This window comes from Pelobates fuscus, chromosome 2 (assembly GCF_036172605.1).
Source record: "Pelobates fuscus isolate aPelFus1 chromosome 2, aPelFus1.pri, whole genome shotgun sequence".
Lineage (NCBI taxonomy): Eukaryota > Metazoa > Chordata > Amphibia > Anura > Pelobatidae > Pelobates > Pelobates fuscus.
Window position 1 is genome coordinate 139,311,546 of NC_086318.1, and position 12,756 is coordinate 139,324,301.

At 42.5% G+C, this 12,756-nt stretch overlaps 1 protein-coding gene across 1 annotated transcript; it reads left to right on the forward strand.

Annotated features, from left to right (window-relative positions):
* Nucleotides 1–8,025: 8,025 nt before the first annotated feature.
* LOC134585623 (carboxypeptidase N subunit 2-like) lies at nucleotides 8,026–11,762 on the forward strand. The gene is made up of 2 exons (XM_063441071.1): nucleotides 8,026–8,517; nucleotides 9,866–11,762. The coding sequence occupies exons 1-2, from the start codon at nucleotides 8,515–8,517 to the stop codon at nucleotides 11,477–11,479; spliced, it is 1,617 nt and encodes a 538-aa protein (XP_063297141.1). The 5' UTR covers nucleotides 8,026–8,514; the 3' UTR covers nucleotides 11,480–11,762.
* The last annotated feature ends 994 nt before the right edge of the window (nucleotides 11,763–12,756 follow it).

Genomic DNA, 12,756 nt, shown 5'->3' on the forward strand with positions numbered 1-12,756 from the left:
GGTGGAAGTCTGTGGGGGGGGGGGTGGAAGTCTGTGGGGGGGGGGGTGGAAGTCTGTGGGGGGGGGGTGGAAGTCTGTGGGGAGGGGGGGTGGAAGTCTGTGGGGAGGGGGGGTGGAAGTCTGTGGGGAGGGGGGGGTGGAAGTCTGTGGGGAGGGGGGGTGGAAGTCTGTGGGGGGGGGTGGAAGTCTGTGGGGAGGGGGAGATGAAGTCTGTGGGGAGGGGGGGAGATGAAGTCTGTGGGGAGGGGGGGAGATGAAGTCTGTGGGGAGGGGGGAGATGAAGTCTGTGGGGAGGGGGGGAGATGAAGTCTGTGGGGAGGGGGGAGATGAAGTCTGTGGGGAGGGGGGGAGATGAAGTCTGTGGGGAGGGGGGAGATGAAGTCTGTGGGGAGGGGGGAGATGAAGTCTATGGGGAGGGGGGGAGATGAAGTCTATGGGGAGGGGGGGAGATGAAGTCTATGGGAGAGAGGAGAAGACTATGGAAGGGGGCGGGACACTATGGGACAGGGGAGAAAAAAAATATTCTGTACAAACTGTCCCATAGTAAGAAACACTATGGGACAGTTTGTTCAGAATATTTTTTTTCTGGGTTTCTTCCTCTAAAAACTAGGTGCGTCTTATGGTGAGGTGCGTCTTATGGAGCGAAAAATACGGTATACTATGTATATACTATAAAATCTGTTAAATTTATGTAATATATGTAAAGTGTAACTGGTTAGAGTTACGCCTCATTACCAAAATAAGCAGTAAAACGAGTTATTAAGAAATATTTGAGACTCAGGGTGGAGTGTTGGTCTTGATGAAGAATACATTTAGGCTTACATAACAAGCCTTTAAAAAAATGTAGTGTAGTAACTGCAGCATACGTGTCTGAAATGGACTTTCGTGGGGTGAATGTGATGGTATTCGCTGGGTCTTATCTGTGGATGTGTTGGTTGTACTAGGACCAGTCTGGCTCAAAAGGTCGTATGGAAATCCCAATGTTGCCAGTCGGGCTGTCACCCCTGGAAGATTCTGAATTGGATATGAGGAGTCACCTGTAGTACATGAAGAGTAGGAGACATTTGTCATCGATAGCGAATAGAATGTTTTCAGAGGAGCTTTGTGAATCGCCGTAGTGACCTCTGCCAAGCCTATGTACCAACAGAGAGGTTTGCATACAAGGTAAGAGACATTGTTTCAAAGTTGTAGGGAAAATTCCTATTGATGGCTACTAAGATTGCAGCTTTATTCCTGCTTTTTTGAAAGCGCATTACTAAGTCCTGTGCACTGTGGCTGGGGCCCTGTCTGGCCTGGGGATATAGAAGAAAACGTCCAACACTACAGCTTTGGCTTGTCTAGGAGACAAGAAGGCGACCAGCAAATGATGTAAGAAATCTGGTAATTCTGCATTCGGAATGTCCTCCGAAATTACCCTTTAATTATTTCCTCACCATATCCTCTAGGGCTGCAAAGTGTCTCGCAAATGTTGCATGATGTTGATGCATACCCTATATCACCTGCTGGAGTGAGGTGAGTTGTTGGGTGCAGAGAAGTGTTCTCCAAAGCACCAAGATGGCCTGTCAGGCCTTGTGGATCCTTGTGGAGTGAAGTCACAATGGTTAAAAAAAAATTTTGGAGACCCACTAAGAGTTCCTTCAGGACTGCCCTCATCCATGGAGATGAGTCACGTTTTGATGATACCAGTGTTGGAGCTGTTGCATCGGGTAAGTCGAGATCCTTGGACCAAAGTGTAGTTGTGTATTTTGGTTTTGTGTTGACTTAGGCATTACTAAACTTGGACACCCCCCTAATCTAAATTTGCCCCACTCATTCCTGTCAAGGCCCCATCTCTTCTTCTTAGGACTCCACGTATTTGCACCTCATCCTTTTAAGCACACACACTTTCATCGACCATACACAGACTCATTGGCACACACATTGTTTAATCAACACACACTTTAACTGACTGACAACATGCCCTTACTCATACACATACACTGATATACACTCACTGACATACACTACACACACTCATTGCCTCAGACACTGTTTAGCCAACACACACTTTCACTGACAGACACACACTGACACAACCACATACTGACGGAAACACACTCTCAGATGCATATACATTTACTGACAGACACAAACCCTCACTGATTTGACACATTTTGACCGACAGACATACATTCACTGACAAATTCACTGACAGATGGTGATGTACCGAATTGTTCGCTGGCGAATAGTTCCTGGCGAACATAGCGTGTTCGCGTTCGCCACGGCGGGCGAACACATGCGCGGTTCGATCCGCCCCCTGTTTATCATCATTGACTATACTTTGACCCTGTGCCTCACAGTCAGCAGACACATTCCAGCCAATCAGCAGCAGACCCTCCCTTCCAGACCCTCCCACCTCCTGTACAGCATCCATTTTAGATTCATTCTGAAGCTGCATTCTTAGATAGAGGAGGGAAAGTGTAGCTGCTGCTCATTTGATAGGGAAATGTATAGCTAGGCTAGTGTATTCAGTGTCCACTACAGTCCTGAAGGACTCATCTGATCTCTGCTGTAAGGACAGCACCCCAAAAAGCCCTTTTTAGGGCTAGAACATCAGTCTGCTTTTTTTTGTGTGTAATCTAATTGCAGTTGCCTGCCTGCCAGCTTCTGTGTCAGGCTCACAGTGGATACTGTGCCCACTTGACCAGTGCCACCACTCATATCTGGTGTCACAATAACATGCATTTAAAAACAATTTTTTGTTTTCACTGTTATAGATTGAATAGCAGTTAGTTGTCTGCAAGCGTCTGTGTGTCAGGCCAACAGCGTGTACTCTGCCAGTGCACAGTGCCACTCATATCTGGTGGCACAATAGCGTGCATTTAAAAATCCAAAAACTTTTTTTTCACTGTAATAGATTGAATAGCAGTTAGTTGTCTGCAAGCGTCTGGGTGTCAGGCCAACAGCATGTACTCTGCCAACCTCTGCCAGTGCACAGTGCCACTCATATCTGGTGTCACAATAGCGTGCATTTAAAACCAAAAAACTTTTTTCACTGTTATAGATTGAATAGCAGTTAGTTGTCTTCAAGCGGGTGTGTCAGGCCTACAGCGTGTACACTGCCAACCTCTGCAAGTGCACATTGCCACTCATATCTGGTGTCACAATAGCGTGCATTTAAAACCAAAAAACTTTTTACACTGTTATAGATTGAATAGCAGTTAGTTGTCTTCAAGCGGGTGTGTCAGGCCTACAGCGTGTACTCTGCCAACCTCTGCAAGTGCACATTGCCACTCATATCTGGTGTCACAATAGCATGCATTTAAAACCCAAAAACTTTTTTCACTGTTATAGATTGAATAGCAGTTAGTTGTCTGCAAGCAGGTGTCAGGCCTACAGCGTGTACTCTGCCAACCTCTGCAAGTGCACATTGCCACTCATATCTGGTGTCACAATAGCGGGCATTTAAAACCCAAAAACTTTTTTCACTGTTATAGATTGAATAGCAGTTTGTTGTCTTCAAGCGGGTGTGTCAGGCCTACAGCGTGTACTCTGCCAACCTCTGCAAGTGCACATTGCCACTCATATCTGGTGTCACAATAGCGTGCATTTAAAACCAAAAACCTTTTTTCACTGTTATAGATTGAATAGCAGTTAGTTGTCTTCAAGCGGGTGTGTCAGGCCTACAGCGTGTACTCTGCCAACCTCTGCCAGTGCACATTGCCACTCATATCTGGTGTCACAATAGCGTGCATTTAAAACCAAAAAACTTTTTCCACTGTTATAGATTGAATAGCAGTTAGTTGTCTTCAAGCGGTGTCAGGCCTACAGCGTGTACTCTGCCAACCTCTGCAAGTTCACATTGCCACTCATATCTGGTGTCACAATAGCATGCATTTAAAACCAAAAAACTTTTTTCACTGTTATAGATTGAATAGCAGTTACTTGTCTGCAAGCGGGTGTCAGGCCTACAGCGTGTACTCTGCCAACCTCTGCAAGTGCACATTGCCACTCATATCTGGTGTCACAATAGCGTGCATTTAAAACCCAAAAACTTTTTTCACTGTTATAGATTGAATAGCAGTTAGTTGTCTTCAAGCGGGTGTGTCAGGCCTACAGCGTGTACTCTGCCAACCTCTGCCAGTGCACATTGCCACTCATATCTGGTGTCACAATAGCGTGCATTTAAAACCAAAAAACTTTTTCCACTGTTATAGATTGAATAGCAGTTAGTTGTCTTCAAGCGGGTGTCAGGCCTACAGCGTGTACTCTGCCAACCTCTGCAAGTGCACATTGCCACTCATATCTGGTGTCACAATAGCATGCATTTAAAACCAAAAAACTTTTTTCACTGTTATAGATTGAATAGCAGTTAGTTGTCTGCAAGCGTCTGGGTGTCAGGCCAACAGCATGTACTCTGCCAACCTCTGCCAGTGCACAGTGCCACTCATATCTGGTGTCACAATAGCGTGCATTTAAAACCAAAAAACTTTTTTCACTGTTATAGATTGAATAGCAGTTAGTTGTCTTCAAGCGGGTGTGTCAGGCCTACAGCGTGTACACTGCCAACCTCTGCAAGTGCACATTGCCACTCATATCTGGTGTCACAATAGCGTGCATTTAAAACCAAAAAACTTTTTACACTGTTATAGATTGAATAGCAGTTAGTTGTCTTCAAGCGGGTGTGTCAGGCCTACAGCGTGTACTCTGCCAACCTCTGCAAGTGCACATTGCCACTCATATCTGGTGTCACAATAGCATGCATTTAAAACCCAAAAACTTTTTTCACTGTTATAGATTGAATAGCAGTTAGTTGTCTGCAAGCAGGTGTCAGGCCTACAGCGTGTACTCTGCCAACCTCTGCAAGTGCACATTGCCACTCATATCTGGTGTCACAATAGCGGGCATTTAAAACCCAAAAACTTTTTTCACTGTTATAGATTGAATAGCAGTTTGTTGTCTTCAAGCGGGTGTGTCAGGCCTACAGCGTGTACTCTGCCAACCTCTGCAAGTGCACATTGCCACTCATATCTGGTGTCACAATAGCGTGCATTTAAAACCAAAAACCTTTTTTCACTGTTATAGATTGAATAGCAGTTAGTTGTCTTCAAGCGGGTGTGTCAGGCCTACAGCGTGTACTCTGCCAACCTCTGCCAGTGCACATTGCCACTCATATCTGGTGTCACAATAGCGTGCATTTAAAACCAAAAAACTTTTTCCACTGTTATAGATTGAATAGCAGTTAGTTGTCTTCAAGCGGTGTCAGGCCTACAGCGTGTACTCTGCCAACCTCTGCAAGTTCACATTGCCACTCATATCTGGTGTCACAATAGCATGCATTTAAAACCAAAAAACTTTTTTCACTGTTATAGATTGAATAGCAGTTACTTGTCTGCAAGCGGGTGTCAGGCCTACAGCGTGTACTCTGCCAACCTCTGCAAGTGCACATTGCCACTCATATCTGGTGTCACAATAGCGTGCATTTAAAACCCAAAAACTTTTTTCACTGTTATAGATTGAATAGCAGTTAGTTGTCTTCAAGCGGGTGTGTCAGGCCTACAGCGTGTACTCTGCCAACCTCTGCCAGTGCACATTGCCACTCATATCTGGTGTCACAATAGCGTGCATTTAAAACCAAAAAACTTTTTCCACTGTTATAGATTGAATAGCAGTTAGTTGTCTTCAAGCGGGTGTCAGGCCTACAGCGTGTACTCTGCCAACCTCTGCAAGTGCACATTGCCACTCATATCTGGTGTCACAATAGCATGCATTTAAAACCAAAAAACTTTTTTCACTGTTATAGATTGAATAGCAGTTACTTGTCTGCAAGCGGGTGTCAGGCCTACAGCGTGTACTCTGCCAACCTCTGCAAGTGCCCACCTCATCTAATACAGCTTTTATGCATCCCCTACACACACCTCAGCCACTATGCCTTCCTGCACCCACTAGCTTACTTGCACCTACCACAGTCCTTATGCCCCCTCCAACATCCTCAGCCCCTATGCCTTCCTGCAGCCACCTCAACCTCTATCCCTCCACCCACACTACTGATCCTATGCCTTTTTGCAGCCACTAAAGCTTCTATCTCTCCCTGAACCCACACCAGTCCCTATCCTTCCTTGCACCCACTACAGCCCCTACTTCTCACTGCACCCAATACAGGCCCTATAGTACAGTATTGGGCTCATGCCCCCCATGTGCCCAATACAGCCACTAAGTACCGCCAAGGCGGTACCCACCACATCCTCTATCCCTCCTTGTATCCACCACAGCCCCTATGCCTCCCTACACCCACCACTGTCTTTCTGCACCCACCCCAACCTCTATCCCTCTCTGTACCCTCTCACCCACCACAACGCATATCCCTCACTGTACCCACATCAGCCCATATGCACCCACCTCAGCCTCAATATCTTACTCTACCCCCCTCACCCACTACAGCCCCTATGCCTTTCTTCACCCACTATACATTTCTGCACCCACTACAGCTTCTATCCCTCCCTGTAACCACTACAGTCCTTATCCACCCCTGCACCCACAATAGCCACAATCCTTTCCTGCACCCACAATTTCCTCTACCCCTCCATGTGCCCACTATAGCCCTCTATAACCCCTGGGTCCACCTCAGCCCCTATGCCCTACTGTGCTCACTACAGCCCTTATGCCCCCTACACTCACTACAGCCCCTATGCTCCCCTCTACCCACCACATCCTCTGTCCCTCCTTGTATCCACCACAGTCCCTATGGCCCTGTACATCCACCACTATGCCTTCCTGCACCCACCCCAACCTCTATCCCTATACTGTACCCACTCACCCACCACAGCCTCTATCCCTCACTGCACCCACCTCAGTCACTCTGCCCTCACTGTACCTAACTCAGCCCATATGCCCCCTGCACCTACCACAAACCCTATGCATTCCTGCACCCAACTTAACCTCTATATCTCCCTATCCACCTCACCCACTAAAGCCCCTATGCCTTTCTGCACTCACTATGCCTTTCTGCACCCACTACAGTTTCTATCCCTCTCTGCCACCACTACAGTCCCTATCCAACCATGCCCCCTCAACTGCCCCAGTCCTTTCCTGCACCCACAATTTCCTCTATCCCTTCATGTGCCCACAACAGCCCCTATGACTCTCTACACCCACTACAACCCCTATGCCACCTGCCCCTACTACAGCCTGTATGCCTTCCCTGCTCCCACTACAGGCCCCTATGCCCCCTCCCCCCCTGCACTCACTGCATCACCTATGCCTACTACATCCTTTATCTCTTCCTAATGAATGAAGCTGGTATCTATTTAATGAAGTATAACTTGGTTCGACTACAGATCAAGACATTTATCAAGGGCCAAGGGATAAGCAATTCCCTTGCCTATAAGGGGTTGACTACAGTTTGAATTAATAGGGTTATATTCCCCTAAGAACCCACCCAAATGTCGATAAGAAGATGGGATTTTTTTTGCAATGCTTTAATTAAAATGTATTTTCTATCTGCTTTTTTGAGACTTGGGGACATCTATGTTTTTCCCCCCTTAATCTCGCAATACTTGCCGTTGCTTCTTTGCATATATGTTTTCCATTTCCGTCTCCAAATACTTGTTTTCCCTCTCCTTTTCTGTCTTTCTATGATCCCCTACCTCCGCACATTTAGTCTATGCCCTTCTCTTCTGAATGTTTTCCCTCCTCCTCCATTTTACACTTCCTGTTTTATCATTTATCTGCTAATTTCTGTCGTAACAATACTATGCTCTTTAATTATCTGTCATTTTTTTCATACCTGTATCAACTGACTCTGTGTTATCAGTCAGTGCATGATGTCAGATTTGGCAATATATTTAGGCCAATCCCCTAAGTCTACATGAGTCTGTTTTCCACTTTAATATTCAAAAGGAAACCAGAAATAATATTCTCATAGTCAACTATAATGTACCTTTTTTAGGTATCCTCCCAATTAAGAGATAGTAACAGGTAAAAACATTAAGATATTGTTGGCTTTAGGACTTAAAATTCAGGGATAAATGAGCAGGGATAGAGAGAATAAGCATCCACATCAGCTCACATCACTCAATATTACTTCGTTTTAACTTACACCAGTTGTGACTTTTTATCACTCATTTTTATGTACCATTTTATGTAACTTAGTTTATATACTGAAAGTGTCCACTCCATGACTCCTGTTTACTATACTACTGCTTAAAAAAATATATAGATTCATTTTTGCTTTGTTTTTCTGTCAATGACATTTTTGTCCAGTTAACAATGAGTTGAAAAAACTGCCATTCCAGCTCCTTACTAGCTAAGAATATTTCTCAACTCTGCTTGGAAATCTAAAAGTAGAAATATTGTTTTGATGTCCAATCTTTTAAATACGTGTTATCTTTGCTGCTGACCGTCCCCTCCGCCCAGTAGAAAAGTGCTTCATCAGATCCTGTGTATTCCAGTAATATTTCGCAAGTGCTTATCCTACCAGGAATTCAGAGTCTACACTGAGTGATAAGGTGCTTGCTGTATTTTCATCCCAGTACCATGGTATGTATTTATCCCATTTTACTATGTATTTTCCATTAAATACATTCTCTGCATACCAAAATCTCAAGTATTCCAGAGAGATGATTTGCACACATAATAGCAGATCTTTTATTTCAGTTGTTATCAGGCAAATGCACCTTGTAAAATATGGAGACTTAATGTATTATTATAAATCATACCTTGATGCAGTGGGAGTAAACTCTAGGTTACATTGAGCTCTCATTGGTAACTTCTAAAAAAAATATATTTTTAACCTGATTAAAAATATGGAATCTCGAAGCCCTGCTCCCAGTTTGTTTTACATACAGGGTTATTTACTAAAGTGAAGATTCAAAGTGAATTCACTGAGAAATTTACATTTAAGGCAAAAATAGCAGAATTTGAAAACATTTTCTCAGCTATGCTTCCAGTTTTACTACTTTGGTCTAAAACGTGACATTTACTTTGAAATGCACTTTAAATTCCCTCTTTAGTAAATAAACCTGGTCGTTTTAATACCAATTTAAATAAGAGCTTAGTGCAGCGATAATTAAAATGAACCTACAGAGAAAAGATTTAAATGTTTAGACTTGGGAATAAAATTTAATATGTTAATGTATATGTGCAAAAATTTAGACTGAATTGCAGACTTTGAACACATTTTTAAAACACCTTTAATCCATTAGTTATTATAAATCAACAGATACAAAAATATAAATGTGTTATATCTATAAATGTGATTGCTCGTTTGTTATGCTTTTTGAGTTTGCATCTTTATCTTTACTCTGTGAAACAGCCCCATATTTTACATGTGCTTGTGTGAGCCATAAAAACAATAGAAAAGTTACCCTAAGCCGGGCAGAAGATATAGTTTTTCATACAAAGCACAGATAAATGACTTTTATACTGTTATCTATTAACAAAATTATTATCGTGGTCCTCTCATGGTTGAGATCATTTTATTGCATTTTATATTTTTATAGAAGAGAGGGGAATAAGCATTTACTGCTTGAGATGATGTATTTTTCACAGTTGAGGAATCTTCTAGGAACACTCCAAGCACCATAACCAGTGTGATGTAGTGGTTATGGTACTATGAGTGCCCTGGTGCCCCCTTCCCCTTATAAGTAATCCAAATTGGAAACAGTATGGGAAAAGTTTGAGACTGGTGGCGAGAGTTGGGAAAAGTTGAGTTTGGGTTGAACAACATTGCAAAATGTGTTCACAAATCCTTGAGGGAAGAACAAAGAATAAAGTGGATGAGGAGAGGGAAATCACAAGAACTGGGATGAGAACTTGGTTAAATAGTCTGGGTTGGACATATTTAAAATGCTATAACTCCTTATAATGACTGTTAATATAATTTCAGCTAAGGAACATGTGGATGAGACTCAGCATCATCTGTGGCTGCATAGTTCTTCATTCTTGGTATGCACTGAGTTGCTCAACATCATGTATTTGTTTTAAAAAAGCCAATGTTTTCTGTTTTGGTGAATCAGTTACTGAAATTCCCAAAGATATTCCAATCAATGCCACGGAACTCATGTTTTTGGAAACTTCTATAGATATGATTGGCAACGCAACCATCATATCATATGAAATGTTAAACAAACTGGTTTTCATGAAAAATAACATACAATATATACATGAAAACGCGTTTCACTTGCTTAACCTTAGAGACCTGGAAATTTCAGCCAACCCACTATCAGAATTGAGGTCTGGATTATTTGATGAGCTACCTGAACTTAAGAAACTCACCATTACCTATAATGTCATATCAATTCTTCCATGTGGACTATTTCTTAATAACAAGAAGTTGGAAGTGCTCTCGTTACAAGGAAATAACATCTCGTTTATTTGCAAGGATGCATTCAAAAACTTATTAAATCTGATAGAACTCAACCTCAGTTCTAATGAAATCAAAACATTACGTTTTAATCTTTTTCAACCACTTAAACAACTCAGAATTCTCAAACTTAATAATAACCAAATACACAATCTATATCCAGATACATTTGCACATCTTGGAGAACTCAGAGAGCTAACACTCAATGGGAACTATATTACATCTATCTTTAAGTACACTTTTCAAATGTTGGTTTCTTTGGAGAAATTAAATCTCATGAGCAATTCAATTAAAACTCTTACTTCTGAAGTTTTTGCATCTCTCTCCAGCCTCTCCTTGCTAACCCTTGAAAGAAACCAAATTAACGTCCTTCCCATTAGAATTTTTGATGCCATGAAAAATTTAACCATACTATCATTGTCTGAAAACAAGTTGAAGACCATTCCAGAAAACATTTTTTCCAACTTAGTTAAAGTTGAAAAGATTTTCTTGTCATACAACCAGATTGAAAAGCTAGAAGGGGATATTTTTCACGGCTTGGATTCAGTCACCCATTTATACCTTGACAACAACAACATTAGTCTCATTGATAGCAATGTATTTAGCCACATAAAGTCTTTAAATGTCATTGTTCTCCATCATAACAAACTAACCATGCTCCCAGAAGGACTGCTTGATGAACTATACAACATGTACTCTTTGGTTCTTCATGATAATCCATGGTTGTGCGACTGTTCACTGTCCTATCTTCTAAAGTGGATAAAGGAGAACCAGGATTTAACACAGGTTTCGGAAATTGAATGTGCAGGACCAGATAATAAAATAGGGAAATCAATCCAGCTATTGCACATAAAAGATCTTGAATGTCCAATTGTTGAAAACGATCCTGACATCTTGTCACACAGTCTATTACAAGGTGGTCAGCGGCTTCAGAAAAGTCACAATGTTTGCAATTACAACCTTATCAATGGAACATTGTACTTTGATTGTGATTTGACTGTGTGTAACAGCATGAATGTCCAGGTTAGCGTAAGGCAGGATTCAAACCCAAGCACATTCACCCATACTCCTAGTGACATCCTACCTCATTGCACTGACACTAAAATCAATGTTGTCATCACTACTGGAACCACATAAATAACTTTCAATTAAATGACTTAATTTTAACAAATTCATACATGCCAACATTTATCAAAAATACAGTTTGTGTAAATTCGTAGGAATTATTTTCTTATAATATTAACTCTATCATTGTATATTTAAAAAGATACTAATACCGATAACATAAAATATGGGTCACCATCAGGAGATGGTAGAGTTATGTGTATGTGTCTGGAAAATTGTAAATGTCATGGTCATGAAGCAAATTACATTACACAATGGCATTGCCTTTAAATGTAATGTGTTTATTAAAGGAACACTATAGGGTCATGAACACAAACATGTATTCCTGATCCTACAGTGTTAAAACCACCATCTAGTCGCCCTGCTCCTATCCCAACCCCCCCCCCCCCCATCTTCCTAAATATATTATTATTATTGTATTATTTATATAGCGTTATCAGATTCTGTAGCGTTGTACAATGGGTGGACTAACAGACATGTAATTGTAACCAGACAACTGGACATGCAGGAACAGAGCGGGTGGAGGGCCCTGCCCAATGAGCTTACATGCTAGAGGGAGTAGGGTATAGTGATACAAAGGGTAAAAGTAGGGGTACAAAGTAGGTTGTTAGAAAAGTATTCACTGAGGGCTTAGCAGGTAATTTTTGACAGTTGCAGGAGAGGAGTCATGGGGAAGGGGGGGGGGGGTAAAAACCTGCTAACAGTTTAATTGATATGCTTTCTTAAAGAAGTGAGTTTTCAATTATTTTTTGAATGAGTGGACACTGGGTGAAAGCCTTACGGAGAAGGGAAGGGAGTTACACAGCAGAGGTGCAGCCCTTGAAAAATCTTGGCGGCGAGGACCAGAGGTGGGAGTATGGACAGAGGATAGATGTAGGTCTTCGGCAGAGTGCAGGGGCCTCGACGGGACATACTTGTGCATTAGGGAGGATAGGTAGGTTGGAGCTGCATTATATAGGGACTTGTAAGCAAGCACCAGAATTTTAAATTTAGCCCTATATCTAACTGAAAGCCAATACAGGGACTAACAGAGCGGGGAGGCGTGAGAGGTGCGAGCGGACTGGAAAATGAGCCTCGCCGCTGCATTCATTATAGATTGCAGCGGTGCAATCTAGGAACATGTAAGACCACTAAGACGGGGATTGCTGTAGTCAAGGCGAGAGAGAAAAACAGCATGGACCAGCACCTTAGCCGCCTCCGGCGTTAAATAGGGGCGGATGCGCGGTATGTTTTTGAGATGGAAGTGACAGGATTTGGCGATTGATTGGACATGAGGGGTGAAGTAGAGG